This window comes from Anopheles merus, chromosome 3R (assembly GCF_017562075.2).
Source record: "Anopheles merus strain MAF chromosome 3R, AmerM5.1, whole genome shotgun sequence".
Taxonomy (NCBI): Eukaryota; Metazoa; Arthropoda; class Insecta; order Diptera; family Culicidae; genus Anopheles; species Anopheles merus.
In genome coordinates, this window is record NC_054084.1 from 44,333,213 (window position 1) to 44,359,431 (window position 26,219).

Consider the following 26,219-nt stretch of genomic DNA (forward strand, 5'->3'; position numbering starts at 1 on the left):
TGTACTGTTAATATAAAACTCAGATGGACAACTACCGACCAAACAAGTATGTGTAAAATGCAATTAGACAAGTATGAAACTGGTCTTGATCAACTAATCAAGTAAACATGTTGATCGATCCTACTCCGATTACTCCAAACAGATTGATTTAAAACAGCATACGCTCGATTGGTATCGGGATGTGACATATTGGGTGGTCATGTAACAATTACGTGATACATACGTGTTCCTTTAGTCGATCCAAAATTTTCTTGATGTTATCGTCACGCAGTGTGGCAGCATTTCGTAGCTTATCCTCGAGATGCTTCTGCAACTCCTCGACCTTCTGTTGCTCCAAGCTCTGTCGCGTTTTCTCGATATCGGCTGCGTGAGTCTAAAATTTTGCATTAAATTCGCATTAAATTGTTTTAAAATGATTTAGAGATCCCTAGTTTCAAATGATTAAATGACCATAAAACTTTACCTTTAGTTTTTCCTTAATTTCTGATAGTTGCTGTACCCGCTTTTCCTCGTACTGTTCCATTTTGGTATGCAGCACCTCTTTGGCGTGTGTTTTGAATTCCTTGTCCAGCTCATCCTTTTTGCGAGATGCCTCCTCGATTTTGGCCATCTTTGCCGACCAGTCAGCCATCTTTTTTGCCTCCAGCGACAGTCTGCGCTCCTCTGCAGCCTTTAGCTTCTCCTCAATTTCCTCAGCGGAAACATTTTTTCCCTGCGTTGGTGGCAGTTTTGGAAGTGCCACGTTTACGGCCGGTTCCGCAAGAATTACCTCGTAGCACAGGCCACCTTTCGATTTTTCCTGGCAACGGATTTCAGTAGCTAAAAATAAATGGCAGGAAAAAAAGAGGTGCGTTAATTTAGGCCTTTTTGATGTGCCGATATATTACAACCCGATAACATAAAAATAAAGATGACTTTGTGATGGAACTGCGCGAGAACAGGGTACGAACATTAGAATGGCTTGGACACAGAATCGAGTGACGTTTTACATTTCGTTTTGCATTTGGGCGGGACTATTTTGGGCCTTGTCTACGCCACCGGGGTTACGAACAACATCTTTTCGATGTTTCTTCGTCAAGACGTGCTATGCATTATTTATTTGACGCAGCAGCAGCAACCACGCTTTTCGTAAACCTTTGTCGAGAATTTGGTACATACCATCGAGCGTGTTGTAAATTTTATTTTAATTTCTCATCCTTGTTTACATGCCAATTTTGGCAGAGATCAACAATCACGGGCATTCAGACAGCCCGTGGTATTATACTTCTTTTGTTCGGCAGCATTTTGCCTCGTAAGGGATTACTCAAAGGCTTTGTCAATAAAATAAAGCAACCCGCCCGAAATGAGAAGACCTTCAAACGCTTAACAAAAAAAAAAGTATTGAACACCAATTATAAGAGGATCCAAAAGCTAACACGTTGCTAAAACACGGTAAAAACAACGTCGAAAGACACGAATGTAGAGGATATATATATTTTGTTTACTTTGCGGTTTAGGTAAACCTTTACGATGGCCGTACGGCCCCGTTTTGCCTTTTACGTCGGCATTCATCGTTCGCTTTTGAGTCCTTTAACCCTTATTTCATTTATTGTGGGGTAGTGCAGTTTTGCTTTATGTCGCAAGAAGCCTAATCGAGTAAAATATTATTACCTCCTCTATGTTTATTTTTTCTTACAATGATACCGCATTACACCAAATTTGGATGGTTGCATGAAACATTATTGAATGCAATTAGCAAGACACACGTTCTACTAAAAACAGTTTAAAATTACCACAACGCTTCTTTCTCCGCTGGGATTTTGAATTTGAACTGTAGTTGAACAAATACATACTAATAGGAAATTTAGTTTTGAGTAGTGCTACATTAAACGTATTGGAGCCTGGATGAATGGACAATAATATGCATATCACAAAGTTCACAGAAACATGAATAGAATCCTAACAATTGCAATAATATATATTAAATTAACAAATTTAAGCCAAAGTATGAAAACACAAAATAAGCAATTTTCATGTGTTCATGCCACTTACGACACATGCAGTGAGATAGGATGATACTTTATCGATTTCCCCCTGCTCCAGCGCTAGGAGATGCTGTAATACGCTCGACACAGCTCGACTATACTTTTTTTTTCTTGACAGTCTGTCTCAAATGAGCTTTTTCGCGTAGCCTGTATCCAGGAAACCGCGGATAAACCCCCTAATCGAAATCAGACGGCCGACTATGAAAGCTATGAAACGGCCTTCTCACACGCAGCAACATCCTGGCGCGTCGGCTGTTTGAAAGAAATTGCCTTTTTCGCATTCAATGGGGGAATTAGGGCGCGACATATGGGACACTCTCAACTCTGAGCCATACATAGATAAAAATCCTATGGGCCAGCTAAAGCCATATTAAACCAACGTATTGTTGTTTGTTGGAAACGATAGAAGGATGTGCTTGCTTTGTTGGAAACTGATTAGTTACAAATAGTCTAATCTTATAACACAAAATATGTGAGCTGCTCTAATGATAGATGTGCTAGCTCTTACAAGACCGAAAGTGGATCGTTTCCCAGTCGTACCATCTTTTTTCATAGTAAATTATCCTTTTCTTTTTTATTCAGAAAGAACAAATTCAGTAATGAAAAAATCATATGCTTATAATCAATCAACGTCATTGCAAGAAATATTATTTTCCATTTTGGCCATGGTTTCATGCTTTCCTTTGTTTCAATCTCATCATGTCACCTGAATACCAGGGCAATATGAAAAATACAATTGTGGATTGATTTAAATTTAAATCTTGCACCTTTGACAGTACAGATTGTTGAACCATTTTTACCCAATAGCAACATCAGTGCACCGTGGAATACATTTTACAGTACTCACCAAGCATAAATGTGATCAGGTTAAAAAAACAGAGCGAGTAATTAACTTAAGCTTAACAATAATTGTTTTCATGCAGACAGTCAGATCCGTCTCTCTTTTGCCGCACTTACAAACAATTATTTGCACGGCGGATTATCGTTGAATCCCAGTAGTAAAGGTTTCTGAATGAAGCTCACCGTTCAGCCTTCGTTACAGCGCAATTAAATCCTGAAAACAATTCTAGTCCCACAAACGATGCCGCGTGCTGTCCCTCCCGCTATACTCCTTAATGAATGTATCCGTTGACGGGAGCAGCACAAAAACATCTGCCTTTCCGGAAAATGCCGGACGTTTTCTTTCACAAACTTAACGTTGCTATTCGCTCCTGATTCACGCATAACATCCCAAGTTCAGTCCGTTTAAATGGGCTATGCAGGACACCAGAAAATTTGTTCGAAATGAGGATCCACCCACACCAAAGAAATTTCAAAGCAACGACGGAAGAGGCAATAGACTTTTCATTAAATAATAAGCGCATCAAGCACATTCCCGGTAGGGGAGACCCAAAGAAAAAACAGACGAAAGAAAGTGAAAGATGATTTCCCTTTGGTCCCTTCGCAATTCATAGCAATTTTCTTTTTGCCGGGAGACGCTGATTTTTTAACCTCACCTTTGTGGATTCATAAAACTATTTTTCCCTTTATTGTCTATGATTTTTTCCTTGTTTTAATGAACTGATTCTATGAAGCTTTTTTCGCTCAACAATATTGTTTACCCCATTAAGGATCTGTTACAATGAGGGCACAACACACAAACAAAACACCCGATGAAATATGATTCTATCTATATTTTTTATCGTTTTGGGATTATATGTTTGAAAATGTGTCTGCTTAATAGCATTGTAGCTATGTTTTGTGCATCACACCACAGCAAAGCTTTAACATTTTCCGTCTTATCTAGACAGATTCAGGGATAATAAGGTATAAAGCCGAATCTAATCACAAAAGTGCAGATTCCTGGAAATGTCGGAACGTGATTTGTTTCCCATCTGGTCAAATGAGTCTATTAAGCAAAGCGTTGCATATAAATATTATCAATATGGTTTTTTTGGTACGCCATTGCATCATTCTTAACGTAAAGAAGATAATACAAACATTTAAAGTAAAACTCTACGAAAAAATTTACCCCCAACAAGCACTTGAAAATCGCTGCAACAGCAAAGAACTACGATTCTATGGCAGAGCATATTTGAAACAGTGAAACAGAAGAGCAGGGAGTTATGCAGGTGATTACAAAAACGCATTCATACCTGCCTATATTCCTGCCTTCCTATGCTGAATACTACTCCATGAGCGGAGGCTAGAAGAGCTTTATGAAGATCAAACTAATATTATCTTTCAAGACACATACACAACCATAAACCAACAAAGTAGACTAAACAATGCTCAGAAAAAAAAATCAAATCGCTTACACGAATGATTAAAACCCCAATAATTCGATCAAAGAGGTTCTCCTAGGAGTACACTAGCTACCATTCAAGGGCATGTTGTATCTGGCTTGAAAACCCTTGTTAGTCAGGATCAGTCAGCAAAGCACAATCAGCAAATCAGATCAGAGCCGTCGATCCTTCCGCGAGAATATTTTTAAATCTGATTTTCATCGATCCAACGACGTAACAATATTTTTTGTTGTAATTCTTTAGATTTGAACGTAGTCGGGCATGTTGTAAAGTCGTGCGAATAGACAACTGTAACACGGGCCCGCCTTAACATACATTAAATTGTCACACTGTTTGCTGTTTCAGGCACCTGTGAAAACAAAACAAACTCTTCGACCGAAGGTTACTACTGTTGCTGTTTATAAACTATTACCAGTTCATTAAATATTATAGCTTATTGAAAATATTAAATTAGAAGCAATACGGCAAAGCTGTATCTCCTGAATAAAAAAGGACTAAATTTGAAAATTAAAATTCATTTAAATAATTTCGATACACTATCAATCATTCATACCTCACAAATATCAATCAATAAGAAGATAAAAAAATCACAAACCCGTTGCTCGTGGAATCAGATGTGAAGAGGTAGTGAGTAAGTGTTTCGATCGATTTTCATCAGATAAGAACAACCGACAATACGTCCTGTTGACGACTGTAGCAAAACTAGCAGTTCGCTTGCGTGACCAGACATATTGGCTAGACACTTTGGTTCTATTCTCGGCCCTTTTTCTCTGTATGCCATTCATTTGGCGACGACAATCGATCAAGGCAATAAACAAAACAATACGATGGCGTCAATTTGCCAAGTAATATTAGGGAAACAATTTCCTCCTTCGACGTTGGTAGTTTTCGAACTATTTTATTTTATTATATTTCTTATTTTATGTTTTATACACATTTATCGTTTTATTACTTTAAGATACTTTTTAGTTAATTTTTATAATTGCCATGCTGCATTTCTGCATAACAAGAATAGTTATACAAAAGATGCTATCAGTATGAAAATTAGCATGGAAGTTATCAAGATTATTAACTAACGTTTAACCAAGCAAAAAGAAAAAATAATGGACATTTTATCGAGAAATTTAGTATGAAAATTATTTCAGCACAAGTAAAGGAACTTACACATAAACAGCAACATTCATACATACTTACTTATGAACTTTACTTTTTTGGACGCTTTTGGCTGTTTGGTGCGAGTTTTGGTCGGCTTTTTTGTTGGAGCAGATCGTCGATTGACTATCGGTTCGCGTATTTGACGGTGTCATGAGTGATAGGCGAAAGAGGTAACATTTTAGTATCTGTCTTTGTACAACTTTAGAGACAGAACAATACGTAAATATTTGTTTGGCGGACTGAAGAAATTCTCTTTGAAAAGTTTTTAATAAAAATAAAGAAAATACAGGGTTTTCCAAGTCACTTTCGAATTTGAATATAGTTATTCGCCGCGTGCAAGAATTTATTCCACATCAATCTGATATTTCATTTTCATTATAATAATTTTAATTTCTTAAGCATGATTTTCAACACTTCAACAATTTGTTGCCATTGTTTTTTCACCAGGGTTTTAAGCCGGATCTCATCACCCGTTGACCGTTCAAGTATTGAAAATTATGCTGAAGAAATTAAAAATAGTGACGAAGAATATGGCATATCAGATTGATGTTGATTAACATCTTGCACGCGGTGAATAATCTGAACTATTAGAAAATTTAAAGTTTGGTTTAGTTTTGTCGTTTTGTCGTCCGATTGTAATTGTTGTCGATGCCATGTCCTGCTCCCTCGCCGTTGTTATGTTCCACAAATAATTTTCCATTACGATCATTAGTTTCACCACCTATGGCCAGGCAAAATAAACAACTACGTTTATCCATTCCGATCTCATCCTACCTTTTCATCTAATAACCCTGCTATGAAATGACTGCAATCATAAAGAGACACCTGAGATTTTTGGCTTAATTTTGACCAACGAATGCTACTCGTTCTTCCCACACACTCACAGAAACGAGTTATAACAAACTCTGCTCGACTGTGACTTCTCCCGTAAACACCTCTAAACTAACCGCTAACGTCCAACCAACAAAGGTCCTGCAGATGAATGCTGTGAGAGTTTCGGTTCGGATAAGAACCATTCAGAGCAAGCTAATTCGATTTGACCATCATTTCCCCTCTGTGACAATCTAGGGAATAGTACGCTCATTAATTTCATTTCCTCTTTAACGCCAACGGCAACCAGGTCGACCAACGGGAAGCACGGTTATATGTACGACCACTAACAGAGGCTGGCTCATCGGGCTACAACAGAATAGCAAGCAGGAAGCATGTCGGCCTCGCGATGAAACGATGGAAAATTCGCTGACAACAGTATTTAGTACGGATGGTACCACATAAATGCAATGGTTTCTCAAATCGCATCCGTTTTCATCTGTTGGGCGACGTCACAAAAAAATCATTACAGTCGTCCCATTTCGTGAAATTTGCTTCCATTAGATGCGACAGTACTGTACAGACCATGACATATAATATTGTCTTCTGGGAGAAAGAAGCACTAAATCAACTATGATACACGGATGACGAACGTCCAAAAATTGTATGTATGTGTATTAAGCTCGTGTATTTATCTAATTTTATTTTTTTCAGTTCCTACTTGACTTTATGATTCATAAAAAATCCTATTCAATTGTTTTCAGTGTTGTTAACATGCTACCATGTACCGTTTTAAATATTCACTTTTTGTCATACACATAAACTTATTCAAACTTATGAAATCAATTTAACAAATAAAATACAATTGCCGCTTCACAATCATACACACATATATAATAACTTATTATCTTCTTATTCGACGCAACAACTATCTTAGACTTAGGCCTGCTATAGACCACTAGTGGCGTTGGTTAGCTATGGCTTCTTGGTTCATCAATAGTAAATAGTTAGTACTACGGCGACGTACGAGACGGCAGGAGCTCGCTTCATACGAGTATTGAACCTATGACGACTGTGTTAGGCAACTACTCGTAGATATATCAAGAGTATCAAAACATTAATTTTCCACCTAAGATAAATGTTTAGGTAAATGTCACACGACTAAAGCATTTACATAATTATTGTGTTTGCAAAAAAATGTTAATCTTCTGCTGTCATCCCACAAAAACGCCATCAAAATCTGCAAAATTTCCATCAATGCTTTTGGATGTGTACCAAACTGAGCGATTCCGTTCGTGTCCAGGTACGTGATGTGCTTCCCATTGAATCTTAGTTATCTGATTTAGCTGAATTTCTCTTTACCACCAGCTAACGCGATTGCCAAATTTCGCCATTGTCCATAACATAATGCTAAATTTATACAGTTGTTATCAAAAGATCAAAACATCCTATTCAATTCTCATTACGCAAGCTAATCAGAGCACTGTGTTATAATTCCACAAGATAAGAATCTACACAAAATTATCGTTTGTAATAATGGTAATCTGGTAATGGCCGGTCTGGTGGTACAGTCGTCAACTCGTACGACGTAACAACATGCCCGTCATGGGTTCAAGTCCCGAATAGACCGTTCCCCCATACGTAGGACTGACTATCCTGCTATGGTAACAATAAGTCACTGAAAGCCAAGCTCACTTCATTAGTCGGCACTGGCGGCAGGCCTTGACCGACAGCGGTTGTTGTGTCAAAGAAGAATAATAATGGTAATCGAGTTCGGAGTTGTTTTTTTTGCTCCAAAATTTTTTTCATGACCCACAGATCGTTTTATGTCCATGTTTAAAGAACGGTGAGTTCATCTTTAGATATTCAATCTAAAGTTGGTCACAAAGTGTATGGCACACAGCACCTCCATACTGTAATAATTAGTTTTCAATTTCCTTAAACAATCATTTGAGTGATCCTATTGAAGCATGATGGTCTCATATAGGTTAATTTTGATATCTAAATCTCCATCCAAAGCACAGCACTCCGAAAATTTAGTATTTCGTTCTAAAGTAGTACTTCATTTATTACTTTTTCGTTACCCGAAAGGAGTGACTGTTTTGTTTTGCGAACGATGAGTCAGATACATTATCAAATGCAGCCGTAAGTTGCTGCGCTACATGTCGTCCTCTTGATAGGGGCTCAAGTATTTTCTTGTTTTCCGCAATCCCTCTCCTCCACCCATGTATGGGTTGCTTTTTCTTTCAGCCTCAATTGTGCCCTTCATGCGTGATGGTTAGATGCCAGCATGAAAAGGGTTGTTGGCTTCCATTGCAACTACGACAGTAGAGGCTCCAATTCTGCGTCAAAAACTTGATTCTCCCCTCCTATAGGTGCTGCTTACTAATTTCTCCCCGTAGGCTAGCCACATTGGAGTCGCAAGGCTTGCGCAGGAGAAAAAAAAACTCAAACCCCTTTTGCGCCCTTTTGAGCTCACTAAATCGAATCCCCAGCTTTCTAGGTAGACGGAAGAAAAAGTTGAAACAAAAAACTGCAGTGGATGGAAATTGCATTCCAGGTACGATGCCCAAATGTTTGTTGCCAACCAAAGCAAGCGAAAGGAAAGGAAAGGGTGAATCAAGGATTAAAGCATGTGAGAATCATAGCATTTAATGTTCGTGCAACATGAAATCCAACCCCACACACACTTGCGTATGACGTATTTGTTAGTTCGTTAGTCACATGCCGTATACCTTGCACCAAAGCTGGCTGCTTAGGTCAAAGGATTGAAAACATGCTAGATGCATCGTGCGGCAAATCCATCAAGGGAAACAGGAATCCTTATTAAAACATACAACCGCTTCCTCACTATGGGGAAGGAAACACGATTTCAGATATTCATTATAAAACTAACGTCACTGCTCCTATAGAACCACGACGCGACCTAGCACCACTTTCTTATGCAATACATTGAGACACTAACCAATACATTGTCTATTTTTACTGTTGAGTTACGAAAATTAAAATTAAAAATTACGAGTCTTTATTGTGACAGTTGATGTTTAAAATTTTTATAACGATGATGATGGGTGTTAAACGTGTTTAATTATCCATTTTAAAAAGTGTTATATAACTCATAACATTGGCCTATACATACCTCCCGGATCCTACAACTGACGTATCTAACATATAACAGTTGATCTTTCCGTGACGAAAAATATCAAATTCTCAAGCGAAAATCATCACAAAAAAGGTAAAACCCTTGCTCTGGTTACCTGACGCTGCAGTCTATACATACATAAGCCCAATTTATGCATTTGTTTTTTGGCAGCATGCCATCCGTTCCGCGAGCTCACACCCTAATTTGAACTCAGGATAATTTTAGATGGATCGATCCATGTGAACTGCACGATTTAGGAACACATTCTTATGCATGGTGCATCAATGAAATTTTCCAATGATTCATAGAGAACATTCTTACATAACCTTCTGTCCGACAAATGCATGTCAGTCCAATCAGTCATATAATCCACAACTTTTCAATGTTGATTGATATTGATCTGATGACATATGCAGAGTCTTCTCTAATTCAAACCTATAATTGTGGCTCTACCTGAACATCTCAAAGTAGAGCAAGAAACAACATGCAAATTTTCTATTTTAGTCTTATACATCTGTACTCAAACATCAAACCCACCAGAGTTCATATAAAGGAGTGTAGAGATAATATGAAGGAGAAAAGGGCTGCACAATCATTAACGAAGTGAAGACAATACAGCAGGAGAACTGAGGCGAAACATTTATTTCTTTCTCCGTCAGCTGCGTGTACGTGGCCGGCATCACTGAGTACATTCTTCATTTCTCGTGATGATGATGATATTCCAAGAATCAAAATTGAAGGTGACTTTCGGTAACTTGCGTTAAAATACAATCCTTACATATTTGTATTATAGCCATTGGTTATCGTGACTAAAACAACTTATTTTAGAAAAACGATTTGAACGTTATTTCAGAAAAACACAAAAGAAAACCCTAAACGTATACCTTTTCAAAAACATTTTTCATTATAGTTTTTTAACAAACTTTATGAACTTCAAGACAAAACCTTTCCTAATGATAATGGTGAAAACGTAAACCTATGCACATACACTAAGTACAATAATGCTAAAGAGAGTTTCAACATTTAAAAGTTGTGCCAAACGAACCCACCATATCTCCAAGAAGTAAAAATATAAAGATGCCGGCTACGACAGCGAGCAGGAAAAATCGAATTCACCGAATCAAGGGGAAAACAGTCTATGGAGACGACGCAGTCGAAGGCGATAAAACGGCTGCGACCGACCGTCGTCTACTGTAGGATGAGTCATCCACAGGCTCGCACACCAGACTCTTCCAAGGACCTAACAGCAAAAACCCCGCACACGAACCAACAGCGACGACTGTGGGGCTTTTCTTATTTATTTTGTGCACATAAAGTTATATAATCCTTCGAGCGACGTTTCCCCCCAACGCCTGGCATCTTGTTTCGTGATTCGCCTTCACGAAACCGGTGGCTAATGGGGGGGGGGGGGGGGGGGGGGGGGGGGACTTACAGAAAAAAAATTCTGTTTCATTCTCGTTCTCCATAAAGTTTCTTCCCTTTCCGCGATACCCCACTGCAGACAGAGTGAAAATTGCGAACGGATGCGTGCTTTTCTGGACAAACTCGTACCTTTTGCAGACGCGGAGCCATATTACTTATTCATGGCCACCGGTGACCGCTGGGGCCAGCATGCGTCTCTACCTTTCTGCCGTCATCATTTCCAATGCTGGATAAGTTTCACCTCGATGCCCAATTAATAAGAAACCAAATGATGGAGCGGTTTTTAACAGTCGCTAATAATGGGATGCATTCTGTGGTTCATACTATTGATCGCCCAAAGACATAAACTTCATTGAATCGAAGAGTAACATAGCTTTGAAAGTCGAGTGAGTCATAGTCATCGGTCAACAAAAGTTTTGTGTCATAACAATTTCAAATCATAATTTTTGTTCCAGAAGAATACTTTCAGGGAGCCAAACAAAGTTTTACAAATGTGTATAAGTATTTGGAAAAGGATCTGCGCAAACATTAAAGGAAGCTGACCCGGCGCCTGTGAGGCATTTCCATCGCCAATTGCTTCTTCGTCTTATGTTGCTTATCAAAGGTAGAATCGCAACATCTCGGGCATTTCGCATCCTGCTTGGCATTTCCTTTTCCAACATCTGATCGTATAAATCTTCCCTTACCTGCCGGCAGCACAGGGGCTCGACACGTGTGGCAGAAGCACTGCATCACGGAGTCTCGTACTAATCCAATCAACATTTTGTCGAGCAAAAATGTGTCTTACAACAATCGAGAGAAAATTTATCACCAAATAATGCACGTACACACTGGATCCTAGGGTCGACTGACACTTCAAGTTTGCCACCTGTATTTTTTTTAATGAACTGTTGGATATGATATTACCCACTGTTATAAATCACACTGATCAATAATAGCAGAGCTTTTGCTTTGACGATGTCAAGCCGCCGATACTCGATAGACTTAAGGATAATTCCTGGTCGAAGGAAGTTAGAGTTAGAGCTGTTTCTGTTTACTAAGCAATCAGCATCAATTTTGACCACTATTAAAGCAATAGGTCGCATCAATTTGATGATACGGTGAAAGATTGAGATTATACTATACTACATTTCGTCACTATATTTTGGCGAGATCCTATGCTCTTCAACAGCTATAATAGAATCATGAATTTAGTTGTACTATTTTTTAAGATTGACAACTTGAGCATATCATTCGATATTGCATACACGGAAAACGCCAAAAATTATAATGAATATCCAATCATGTTATTTGATACCTGATAAACCTGGAGTGAAGCCACACTAAACCATCAAATCAAAAGCTAAACCCACGAAAACTCGATCCATGCACTAAGTCATTTGGCAACCTCCTTCAGCCAGCAGTGGTGGTTCGATTCTGTCACCAATATGTGTATATATTGGTAGACTTTTCCGGCACCTGTGTGTCTGTGTTCCGGCAATAAAATGAACTCTGCTTTTCACACCGGCGCTAAGCTTATTTAAAACCCACCATGCACACGCACACTTCTTGACTTGTACAGCTCTGCGAACCGAAAGAAAAGCGAAAGGATAATTCGAGATTCGTGTCCAACCAGCGACCTGCTGTCAGCTTAGCAAGGCTGTCAGTGGCATGTACTGTATACGCATGCACTAACAAACGCGCTGCACTACGCGTTCACATACACACACAAACCAATGAGCATCAGGGCGGGGCATTATATGTTAAGGAAACTCCAACAGACAGTGTCTAGCTTGGTTTTTTTTATCCTCCAAATTGGTTCAAAAATAGGAATATAGAATTACACCTTGGTAAGTAACAAAATTGTAGTATAAAACCAATCTCAAACATGTGTAGCGAATTGTAATTATTATCTAACTAGTAATATTTCTGCCCCATGATTGCTTCCAATTCCATCCTGCTGAAAATGCTGATAATCTAACAATACACTACAGATTTTGTTTCTACATATAGATACATATATTCACAATCGTTCACTTAAACAAACATTCGTCTATACGGTACACAATTTTGATCGTCCATCTATTTTTCAAGTTTCTAGTTATTTCTCAAATAAAACGATTTGTAATTTTCTCTTCACTCACTCTACTACACACCCCCCCTTTACAGAAAACGCCACGCAGTTTACTACACACGGTCGTATTACAATACAGCCACCAAACAGAGCGATGTCTAAAACAGGACTGAGCTATTCGCTACCAGGATACACACACGGCGATGGAATCTTAAAGCAGTGCGAGGGGGCTCTGGAACGGAAAACTGACAGCATTCCCATTCGTCCGCGTTCGGGAAAGCGGTACGAAATAGGATCTCTTCAATATTGCTGTCGCAGTCTAGTTTCCATTCGCCCTACCCTACACCGCCCTATAAGAAACACACACACGCTTTGCTTTTTTCCGCAAGCGAGGAGTTTTTTTTTACCTTTTGTTGCGACACACGAAGGACATCTGTGCGATGGAAAATCGATCGATAACACAGGTCCAGCGTGAGTATCTGTCACCAATACAAGCGCATACCAGAAGCCAAACTGCACACTCGCACACACAATCGAGCCGATGGATTTTCTGCGCAGGACGAGCTTTTTCCTGTCGGTGTTTGCAGGAAATGCTGCCGTCCCCATGACCCACACACAAACACACACATACCCGCAAATACACACTCAATCATGCGACTCCTATGTTGAGGGTAAATGCTCGTAAACAACCTAAAAGCCTCTAAAGCGGCCGGTTTTTTTTTATTGTATAGGTGCTCCAGCCAACCTGAACAGCTAGTCAGACGGTCCCTTCATAGTGGGGGTGTGATTGTAAAGAAGAAGTAAAACGTTTCGTTTCATCATCCTTTTAGCTTATCCGTTGGAAAGACATTCCCTTTGCAATACTTACACGGTCGCTGCCGGGAATCCATGGATGAGTATTTACCGAAGATATTTTACAGGTTGATTTTTTCTAAACAAAAAGTCATATTACTTACATTTCTTAACAATAACAATTTTTTTTAAACTGATACAACACGTAGGCCGACTCGCAACATGTTTGGTGGGTCTCTAATAATGGCTCTAAAAGCTAAAACTGAGTCAGCGAAACAATCAGACTATAGGAAAAAGACAGCTCCAGTCATTGGTGCCAGTCGGCCACACACAAATCACCCGGGAGTGGGGGACGTTGTCGGCAGGTTGAACGGATATCATACTATATTATTAGAACATTGCTCTCTCCGCTCCCTGTGCCACTCGTCGACCCGTTCCCGATTCTGTCAGTCAGACCTTTCATATAAAGGACACTGTCCTACGATGCATCGAGTGCATTTATGGCACCTTCTTGTTTAAAAAGAAGTTATTCACTTCTATTTTGATTCTTATATTTAAATAATATCAATGAGTGTAAACAATTGCGAAATATATACAAACATATCGCGCACACACACGCGCACACGCGCACACACACACACACGCACACACACACACACACACACACACACACACACACACACACACACACACACACACACACCACACACACACACACACACACACACACACACACACACACACACACACACACACACACACACACACACACACACACACACACACACACACACACACACACACACACACACACACACACACACATGTTGCATATTCCTGCGATAATTGTATTTCAGGCACAATTAATGCGTTGCATGCAGATAAGTGTCTCGAAACGCACCATGTCGTCGCCAGCATAAGGTTCAAAATACACACATATACACGAGTAAAGCGTGTGAGGTTCAGGCAAAAAGGTATGTTCGGTGGCAATAGAAAGACGCGCCGGCTCCTGCTCGTACGACTATCAATTCCCATCTGTACTAACCCTCCGCTACTCCTCCTCTTACGACAGAAACTACCTATATGGCTGCGTTGGCGTTGGTAACATAAATCTCGTTACATTTACATTGGGGTGGCATAACCGTGCAGGTCAGTTTGATAGACAAAGAGTGAAACATTAACTATGCACATCGAATTGCGGTTCTTCATACGAGCAATACACTTGCTAAAAGTAATATAAGCATGGTATCGTAGGTAATAAACAATGGACAGCTATTCGTTAGGACATCGTATTCCGAAATTAGCGAAGGTTCATAATTTTTTTTTTCAATTAACTGATATATATTTGAGCTTTAATATAAAAAAGCTCCACTATTGATCATTATCCATCACTCAAAAACAAATAAATAGGTCAAATAATGTCACTTACATAAAAATTGTACTTTTGCTACAGCATTTTTAAAGAGTTTTTTAGAATGGTCAGTACGTGAAAATAGCAAACTCATTAGTTTCTTTGAAGGAATTTCAAATCAAATTGACAAAATAAAGCGGCAAAAAAATTATTTGAATTTAGTTTTAAAAAAGATATTCCATGTGCTTCCCACTCTTAGTTGGCGGAACAACCATAGTCAAATCCGATAGAATGGTTGTTGCAATACCAAAACACTGATTTAGATTTTAAAACAAAATAACAAATATAAAAAATAATAATCGCGAATAGAATACGATATACAAGAAAATCAATTTTATAATACTTTTCTTTAATTTTTTTTTCAAAGTACACCTCTGTTCAGGTGTTTTTATTTTCAATCAATAAATACAGCTGCTGTTTCACGAACACGTCCTTTTTTCGTTATAAAAAAAATCTTTTTCTATTTAAGTTATTTTTTTGTTGTGACGAGAAAAGTAAAAAAAGTCAAACTTTCTTAAAATCAACGTCTGTGACCCGTTTCGAATGATGTTTATTTTATGACCTACGGCATAGTTAGAGGAAAGCGGGACAAAATGGGCATGTAGGGCAAATTGGGCAACCTCTATTTAAGCATTATTTATTATTCAGAAAGAACGGCTTCGACCGTATTGCTATACATTTAAGCATTATTTCACTACAAAAATACTTTCCAATGCTCAAAATGTATTCATTAAAGTGTTTGAACAGCATGTAACTTTCATAACCCTTACATAACAAATAACCAAAACATATGCAAAATAAGGTTTAGTAGCATATTGATGTAATTTTTGCCACTTCGAAAATAAGCTTAGACCAGTGTCACAGGAATGCGTTGAAGAATAACATGATATATTTTAAAAGATATGATATATTTCTATACAATTTGTCTGAAGAAAGCAAGGCGATTGGATGCGTATTTTTACTAATATAACAAAAAATACCAAAATGCTTCACGTGGGACAAAATGGGCAGTTACGCTTAGGGCAAATGGACAGATGCTTTTGACGTACGGCGCTTGGTGAGGCTATGGTGTTGAGTATTTGTCGCCTGAATAATGATAACAGGCACAGCTTTAAAAAATTCGATTTTGTAGATTTAAACGTGTAAAAACTGTTTTAATTTTGATAACATACTTACTTACTTACTTATCCGGCGCTACAACCGCTTTGCGGTCTTGGTCTGCCTCAGGAGTGTCCGAAACCGCTCACGGCCTCGCGCCTTCTTCTGCCAGTCCGTTATCCCGGCCTTAATGGTGGACGCCTCCACGCCATCTTCCCACCTCAATTTGGGCCTACCACGCCTCCTATGTCCTTGTGGACGGCCTAAAAAGACTTTACGGGCTGTGTCGTCCGTTTCCATGCGTACAACATGGCCAGCCCTCCGGAGCCTGGCGAGCTTTATACGCTGTACGACAGTGAGGTCGCCGTACATCTCGTATAGCTCGTCATTATAGCGGCTGCTCCATTGTCCTTCCACACATACGGGGCCAAGTATCCTTCTGAGCATCTTCCTCTCGAACGCGGCTAAGAGGGTTTCGTCAGATTTGGACAGTATCCATGTCTCAGAGGCGTATGTGAGTACAGGTACTATTTAGGTACTATATAGTCCCAGCTTCGTCCGTCGCGACAGGTTCTTTGAGGTGAACTGGTTTTTCATAGTTTTGATAACATAGTTTTGGAAGATTTTAAGGGCTTTTCTGACCATCAAAACAAAAAATAGAACGAAAATACATTTCACAAAACAAAATACAACGCAAAATCATAGACCATTACCTATGCGCAGTTGTTGTGGCCCATATTGCCCCAGTGTTTTGACGTTTCACAGTTTGTTTACATATGCCCATTTTGCCCCAGGGCTATGTCCATTTTACCTACCAACAACTTTTATTTTACACTGTTTTCATGTTTTTAAGTTGTTTTCATAAAGTGTTAAGTTTCCTTTCTCGTCAAAGAAGAAGAAGAAGTTGTTTTCATTATATGTGGCAATTTTAATCTACTAGTTAATTTGGCCCGGTTACAGGGTTATGCAAGATAATTTCTGGGGTACATAATATCCTGCATGCAACGGATTTCTTAAAATACAACGCCAATTCCATGTGGTTTTTAATTCCAAGTGATACATTAATCCCGAACCCATGTAAACCTGAAATTTTATAGAACTTATTCTGGTGCTGGAACTGATTCCATTGCCGTATAGGTGTTATAATTTGTCATGAACCTGATCGTGGAGCAGATTCAAACCTCTTACTGATCCTTTTTACTGATCCTGATCAATTCCGGTCGGGAAGTTGATCCCTTTCCAATACCGGAAGTGAAATATATCTTGACCCTATAGGGTAACCGTACCTTTCGTGGTGTAGTACCAATAGTGGGGACCTTCACGATTCTAGTTAGTTTTTTGTATGGAGTTTCACAGTTGGAGGCTGAAATCATGTAAACACTCCATACAAAACCACACACAAAACTAGCCTGCAATTTTCAGTCTAGATTATTCTAGCCACAAAGCTATAGAATTAGATTCGAGTACTTGCTCGAAAACACGGTGTTGTTTACATTTATCCCAAGGTGCATTAAAGAGATCACATGATGGAATCTAGAATCAAAGTGTATGTAGTCCAGGTGGTCTCATAGTATGTTTTTTTAAACCAAATTTGAATATCTTTTTTTGACACGATGGGTGACAACTTTTGTTCAAACAAGCTTTCTTGAGGCTTGACGAATACATTCTTAAAATCTTCATTCAGAAGCAGAAGCGATAAAAATCAGCCTTCTAAATTCATACACCTTGGGATAAGCCCACCTGTATAGTATACCCACTTAGATAGCTGCTCGAAAACTGCTATACAATGCAAACAGCTGACAGGCTGAAATTTCAGCCTACGAACTTCAAACGGAAAGGACCCCAGTGATGGTATGGCTCTAAAATGTGATAATAAGATGATTAAGAGCAATTAATTTATTTATGTCATTGTTTAATGTTCTTTGGTCTTTTAAAAAAGGCTATAAAAGTTAAATTGGGTCATTCCATTACAGTGATAAAAACACTCCATATTTTGTGAAATGTGTCAACATTCTTCCAAAATCCTTAGGATTTCATAACGAAACTCATATTTTTGCTAACGTTTTAAATGACCACATAACAATGCAATTATTATTGTTTTAACACAGCTTTCATGAAATGTTATTGATTTACTAAAATTTAATGCCTTTTGACGATATTTTCGCATTTTTATGTGTTTTCTTACAATAGTGCTATTATAGGTACACAAAACAGGCATGTTGTTATAATGGTCATAATTATAAAATTATAAAAAAATAATAATTAAAATTAAAATTAATTAAAATTAAAAAAAAATAATATAATTACAAAAACCGAACATTTTAGATTGTTTTCCCGCGATATTGTTAACATTTCGTATTATTTACACAAAAATAAGCAATAGGAATGAGTTTCCTGTAAGTAATTTACCAAAAAAGTCAGAAATTCGCATATTCAACTGAGTGAAAAATTATCTTTGAATCAAGCATACTCTTGCCGGTTTTTGAAGACTACAGTTAACAAGTTTTTTAATTAATATTTTAATCACTAATCACTCTTTATACATTTTTACCGTCAAATAATGTAAGAAATCATTATTATGAATATGATTCTTACAATTAATATGAAAACAGCTTCAAATTAAGTTCCATGTGTATTATACACAGTTTTTTAGGTATCTTTATTTACCACCACTATAGGAACACAATACGACGACTATAGGAACCAAACCACCATTACTGATACAACGAAGTCATAAAGTCATAAACATATACTTTTTTCGTAAATTTGTTGTGTTTGGTGGTAAAAATGCTTGTGATTGCGAAGATAAAACATTCCCATTGATTTCTGTTAAAATATTCATTAATTTACCTTCCTGATAATTTAAATCTATTAAAGCCCATATATACCCCATCATTGATATTTTACCCTACTGGTACTTAAATTGTATATATACCGGCATAACGGCTACAAAAACCATACCGGCCTTGAAATTGATCCCGAACCCACACCAGAACCTACGCTGAACCCATAACGGTCCTCGAACTGATCCTGACTCCATGCAGATTCTGCAACATATACCTTTCGTTAATGGAACTGAACCCCCTACTGATCCTTGAAATGAATAAGATTCCATGTCAGTCATGGAACAGATCCTGATTCCGAGCCCTGATACTGCTTCCTTATATATTTCGGGACCTGAATAGTACCTGAATCTGACTCACTAATGGAACCATCCAGTCCTGTTTTCCTATTTTTATCTCTTGTTGCATGGGGCGTCCCGCGGTACTATCGTCAACACGGACATTTTAATAACATGCCCATCCCATGGACCGTCGCCCTAATCAAGAATTGACCATCCGGCTAAGTGGTACCGTCTGTTCCCGAGTTACGCGGTTTCTGCGTTTCCGACGAATCCGCGTAAGTCGAATTTCACGTATTTTGACTAAAATATTATTGATGACTCAGAGTTTTTGATTTAATTTAGTACTTTGATACACTGTATCATTTATTTTATATGATTTGTGCAGAAAATTCTAATATGGGGCCCTTTCCGTTTGAAGTTCGTAGGCTGAAATTTCAGCCTGTCAGCTGTTTGCATTGTATAGCAGTTTTCGAGCAGCTATCTATGTGAGTATAATATACAGGTGGGCTTATCCCAAGGTGTATGAATTTAGAAGGCTGATTTTTATCGCTTCTGTTTCTGAATGAAGATTTTAAGAATGTATTCGTCAAGCCTCAAGAAAGCTTGTTTGAACAAAAGTTGTCACCCATCGTGTCAAAAAAAGATATTCAAATTTGGTTTAAAAAAACATACTATGAGACCACCTGGACTACATACACTTTGATTCTAGATTCCATCATGTGATCTCTTTAATGCACCTTGGGGTAAATGTAAACAACACCGTGTTTTCGAGCAGGTACTCGAATCTAATTCTAGCTTTGATGCTAGAATAATCTAGACTGAAAATTGCAGGCTAGTTTTTTGTGTGTTTTTGTATGGAGTGTTTACATGATTTCAACCTCCAACTGTCAAAACTGACTAGAATCGTAAAGGGCCCCATTTCTGGCTTTTAAGCGGTTTCAATTTGTTAGCAAAATGCTATTTATACCGAACTTGAAGGAAATTGTACTGATTTGATATTTAATCTGTCAAATTTAGAAAACTGCGTATCTCCGAATCCGCGTAAGTCGAGAACCATGTAACTATCGAAAGCCTGTATAGACCTTCCTAAAAGAAGGTTATTTGTTTCAGTTACTTTTTCGTATAAATGTTTTCGCAACGTTTTCATACACCCGGATCCAGTTCTTTAGATTACTGGAATTTAGTAAAAATTCCATACACTGATTGGAACATTTTACTTACACGTAGTAGAACATATTCTTTAGCTATGCTTAAACCAAAAATTGGCCCATACATAGAAATATCTCGAAAGACCTCGGAAAAACGTTCAATTATTAAATTCTGCCAGTAATTTGCATCATTCTTCTCTATGCCTTTCAAACACTAAAAACTAAGTCGGCGTTGCGTTTTCTATAGTCGATGTGGTTGTCATTGTATGGATGTAAACTAAGCAAAAAAAACATCCAAGCTACCGCTGGAAAGTAACGCTGATCAGCCTTTACTAGAATTTTGTAAAAGAGATAGATAAATGGTGGAGGCATACAATAATGAAAGAAAAATTGTGTCTTGTGACATATTCAAAGGAATATTCAGTAAACTGCTGAACATGCCCATTTTGCCCCGCTTTCTCTTACTGGAGCAATACGGTACAGCCTGTCTCCGCGAATGTTAAACACATTTTTTCCTGATTATTACCGCCTCGACCCTGCGAATCCAAGAGATTCTTACTGTGCTGGACAAAACATATCAAACCTCTACGGTTTCAAATAATTTTTGGAAACTAATTGAATAGAAGTATTTTTCACAAAGAATACATATGACAATTAATTTCTATTGACAGTATTTTATGTATTGATTGTAGTAAATATTAAGATGAAAAGAAGAATAAATCTTTTGGGGGGGTGCGTTGTCAAATGATGCGTTACAATTGGAGTTGTACATAGACGTTGTACGCAAGGGGCTATTATTTGGGCTTGGGCCACACTAGTCAGAAGGCATTATGCATCCCAGAATAGGTGGAATTATATGTCTGAAGTCAACTACTACTGTTAAAGGGTGCAGTCGTTCACCGCGAAAAGAAGCTGCTCAAGCTGCAACGCGAACAGCAGAAAGTGCGTCGACGATCTGGGTGCACCGCAACCCCGTGCAAGAAGTAATGCGCATCACAGCGAATCGGTAAAGATCCAGGAGTGGGAGTGGTTTAGTGCCCTCGCATCGGATTTTCAAACCGCTTCTCGGGTTTAGCATCACGATGAATCCCACGTAACCAGGAGAAGTAATCTTGGAGAAGCGAATGATTTAGACAAATGTATGCTGAGATTTCTTATTGATCCATTATCGTTTTATTTGTTTTAGGCTAATATTAGGCTAAGAACAAACAATCACATGATTCGTCGTGGTCTTTATGCAGTCGTCAGCATGTTTTGTAGTCGTGGCAAAAAAAACAAACATTTTTTTTAAATCACGTACATTTCTACGTAGTACGTATAGAGTCGAATTGACGAACCCAAAACCAAAATGTATTTTGTCGTGGAAGACTTTAAGGCCGGAAAAGAGCCACTATCTAGACATAAAAGGGACAGATACGGACGGTAGATCATTATCAAAAGGAAAAAAACTATCCTATGTACACGTATGCAGAGAATGTAAAAGAAAATTTCTTATAATAAAAAATAAAGTATGGGAAACATGAGAAGCATACTAATAGTATCGAAATATCTTGCGAATGTTACCAATAATCAACCAATTCCACATACAGATAGTCGTTACTTACAGTAAAACAATTTATTTGATCGCATATCGCGTTTACCTTGTATATGTGCATTACTACTGAACCTTGCTATTTCCATTACTAAATTAACATTTGCCCAATGAACTTTACCCAATCAATATCTTAGATGACTTTTTTTATGCAAAAATCCTTTGGTTTTGAGGTAAAACAGACTTTTTTCACAAAATATTGCGCGGCTATACTAATATTATTGCTTTAACTATCAACTATTTATTGTTTGTCATGTTTTGCCATTGGCATACGATTCTGGATAATCGAAGCTGAAATAAAAGAACGTAAATCTCTAAATATGAGGAATAACATTTGAGAATAAGACAAAGCTTTTTCAAACAACACTCGTATTGGATAAATACTTCAAATCCAACTCTCTGTTTCAAAAGTCATGTAAAACGATGCCACCATATTAATTAGTACAATTAATTCCACGCCCTTTTTTAACTTTCTTTTTAACTAGCTCAACCATCCCACATACATCCTATGCTCCCAAAATTATGGCATAAACAACTTCTTGCCAGCTTAAGCTATCGTTGACTGTATCGGTGGGGTACGCATTAAGAGCACTGGAAAAAAGGTCAAGACTGCACGACAGTAATGCAAAACGTGGGTAAACGCGAAAGTTGCTGGAAAGTGAAGTGTTCCGTGGGTTTCACATCACCACTGCCTACACATTCTACTTTCCCATATACTCGACAGAAATGGAAGAAATGCAAAATCTTAACTGAACGTTCGAAATCAATCAAAATTGACATCTGGCACCATGATAGAAAAGGAGAACATTATATCCAAATAATGTTTTTCTAACATCAATAACGGGATAGGTTGGCGATTTTGACCGTTCGCACACAAGATGCAAGGCAAACTTTTGCTAGACGCCTCTCATTCTCCTTGTACGTATCTGCAAAATCTTAAACAGTAGACACACAACCACATCCACAAGATACTTTTGATCTTACATTCTGGCAATATCATTACCCAGTGATGCGGAAGAAGTGATACAAAAGAAAAATAAAACTTTTTTATTTGCACTTCACTCCGTCACTTTACATAAGAGAACCGCACAGTCCGATCAGTGATGTCCTTTGTACAACTCCACTTGGAGGAAGAATTTGCGATAATTACTGCGAATAAATATTGTCTTTGTTTGTTATTCGACAACTGAAGAGAGATCAGAGTATAAATATTGTCTTCTTGCGCGCAAAAATCAATCGCTGCTAAATGTAGTTCACCATGAAGTGCAATGTCTTGCGGACTTACCCTCAGCGCTGGATTGGATTGTCTGTTCGGTCGACATAGTGGACGCGTAGGCGGCGAATGAAGAAATGTAGCTAGAAACTGAAGTAGTTCGGAATACAATGAAGACGTACTGCGCACTCCCTGCTATCTACTACTGTCCGTTCCGATATATCCTTTCAGCTTGATTGTATTCTCGTGCGGGGTAAACTACGCCTATTTGAAGCCTGAAACAAATAGGTGAAAGATGACATTTAATGAAATTGATCAGCGGTTTACACGCATTATTTTGTTATTAATATCGTCGAAACACAAAAAGACACCAAGACATTTAAGCACAATGACAGAAATTGAAGAGATCAAAGCCTATAAAGCGCAAAAATATGCTTCCTCTCTCAATAAGTTATCTTCCTTCACTGCAGCCATCGAACGACCCCGACCGCACATCGGTGGTAAGGCCATGAAGGCGGAAGAGGGAAATATTATGCCCAAATATGGAGCGGGTTTATGGGCACGCTGAAGAGGTTGATTGGATGGTAAGCTTCCCTGTTGGCGCACGCTTCTTTTGTACAGCTCAAGATGAATTGCCCTGCAACGGAACACGGCTCCGTGCACGGCGGCAGATAATCGACCCTCGGGTGTATATTACGAGGGCAAAATTAAAGATAGTCGCGCTGGCCGGTAGGCTGTCTGTGCGTGGGCCAATACCTTGCACGGATGTCATGTGTGTTGGGCTAACCGGTCCTACGCTCCCGACAAGGAACACCAACAAGGAAAGAAACACAGCCGAGCACGCAAGATCCAATGTCGATCTTCCGTACTCGTTGTAGCGAACACGGGGACCAACGAAAAAAAAAAATAATAACAGCAAAAACGGTGATCATAGACATAAAGCTAACAATTGAGACTTTAGCGATGCATATACGGGAAACTGGAGAAGCTCTCGATCGGAAACTGAAACTGCTTTTTATCGAGGGGTGCTTGGCCCTTTGGCGGATGCAGAGAGAGACGTTTACGATGCGACCACGCCAACGTAAAACGTGATTCATAAACGGTGCGCATCCAACCAGACAGACAGACAGGCAGACGCGCGCAGACGGCATTGAAGGGGGGTTGGGTTCTGCTTCACTTTAAACTCCCCCCCGATTCGCTGTTGCTATTATTATTATTATTGCTCCTGGTAAATGCATAATGAAGAGCCGATCAACCATGGTGGAGGTGTCGACGTCTTCTTTCTCGCCAGCTTCCTTTTATGCGCGCAAAACCAGAATTTCCAGCCCGACTGCAAAAGAAAGTGCAAGTTTAGCAGTGGCAATGCCATCTTTGATGGACAGAGCACGTAAGGCTGCTGCTGTTTGCTTCAGTAAGAGTAAAAGTGGCTGCAAAGTGCAGGAAGCTGTAAGAGGACTAGGGTGGGATCGTTTGAAGTACAAGAGCCAGTATCGATGATAAAAGTAATGTTTATACTTTCTCCCATTACGGAGGATGTAATAGATATCTAGCGGATTGATTGGCGATGTTTGGAATACATTTTACAGCTTGTCTCATGATGAAAAAGAATTAGTTGAAACATGAGGATTCTTTTCAGGTAAAAATATAAAAAGCGCACAATAAAAATCTCCAATTTCCAAGCACTAGAAAGTAATGCGAGCAACTGACTTAAATTCAATTAATTAAGTTTAATTTTCTGTAATCTTCGTGTATTCTATGGAAGCATATTACGCGGAAATATGGGCGATTTGCAGGACAGCTATACAACGCTCAAAAACACAAGCACACTTCTTTGTATGCGGTTATACCCCTCGCGGAAACCAATGAACTGTGTGCGAACGGAACAAAGCAACCATTGCGCTCGCTACCGACGATACCGCCGGGGAGCGAGCGGGCGGGATTCCATGAACCGAGAACGAGGGAAATTTTGGTAGCAACGAGCCTACGAAACTACGACGTCATTTTCGTTCCCTCGCACACAACGAAATGACGTTCTCGAACGAACGGGGGAAACGAACGGCACCAAATCAACGATACACACAATCGTATCCCCTTTGCCTTACTCCTTTTGCCTAACAAAACGACGATGCACGCAATAGTGGAATAAAAGCGATGGAACCGTGTACACTTACCTACCGAGAATGCCAGTTCTGCAAATGAGTGCACCAACACCAAAAACGACTGTTAAAATTTGATTGTAAAAACAATTACCACTTCGTTTTAGTGTTAAAAGAAAAAAAGACAACTACATGTAATAACGTTCACAGGACACGAGAACAACGGGCTACACTTGCGCTCGGGGTGCGATTTCAAATTGAATTGAATCCAGCGCAACTCGATTGAATCAGTTTTACAGTTGCCGTTTGGGAGAGAACGCGTTTCCATGCAGCGCTCTCGCAGAGACGCGCTCTCTCGCTCTCTTCTACGCTCGCGTAAAGGGTGCAGAATGATTCGCTCTCTCGCTCTCTCTCTCTGATGCAGCTCTATGCAGCACAAGTTTATTTGAACGAGCTGTTGCAGTAACTGTATTAGCCATGTTTCTTTCGCAAGCGTGACATTGTATATAGAATTGTGAAGGTAATACCATAATATAGTGCGACAAGCAACTGAGACGACTGAAGGAATCGAAGAAGAACAAAGAATAAGGAACTAAAACTTTCCCACTTTCAGTAGTTCCGGATTCTTGCACATTAACTTTCAATTGTTTTGGGCGTTTTATGTCAGTTTCTTTGTTTTGTTGGTAAATAGCAGTAAAAGTTCAATAAAGACGAGTTTAAAGAGCCGCCGTGGGTTAAACAAAGTCACTGAGAATGACCCTAGTAATGCCCAAACCAGACTGACCATAGTTTACAGTAAATGATCAGCAATTGAACCACATTTTTCGGATTCACAAGTATTAAAGACCACCAAAT

At 38.8% G+C, this 26,219-nt stretch overlaps 1 protein-coding gene across 7 annotated transcripts in view; it reads right to left on the minus strand.

Annotated features, from left to right (window-relative positions):
• Positions 1-25,640, minus strand: part of LOC121595801 (stathmin) — a 28,256-nt gene extending 2,616 nt beyond the window's left edge. Inside the window, exons 1-5 of one of the 7 annotated variants that reach the window (XM_041920034.1) lie at positions 25,557-25,603; positions 25,440-25,457; positions 23,341-23,543; positions 464-819; positions 224-373 (exon numbers count right to left, since the gene is read on the minus strand). In XM_041920034.1, the coding sequence (XP_041775968.1) occupies positions 224-373; positions 464-819; positions 23,341-23,377 (543 nt within the window). In that variant the 5' untranslated portion in view covers positions 23,378-23,543; positions 25,440-25,457; positions 25,557-25,603. Of the gene's footprint in view, positions 1-223; positions 374-463; positions 820-5,503; positions 5,588-11,524; positions 11,836-12,961; positions 13,069-23,340; positions 23,544-25,439 lie in introns of those variants that run through there. The other 6 variants (XM_041920036.1, XM_041920029.1, XM_041920030.1 and 3 more) reach the window with 6 other exon arrangements.
• Between the last annotated feature and the right edge of the window lie 579 nt (positions 25,641-26,219).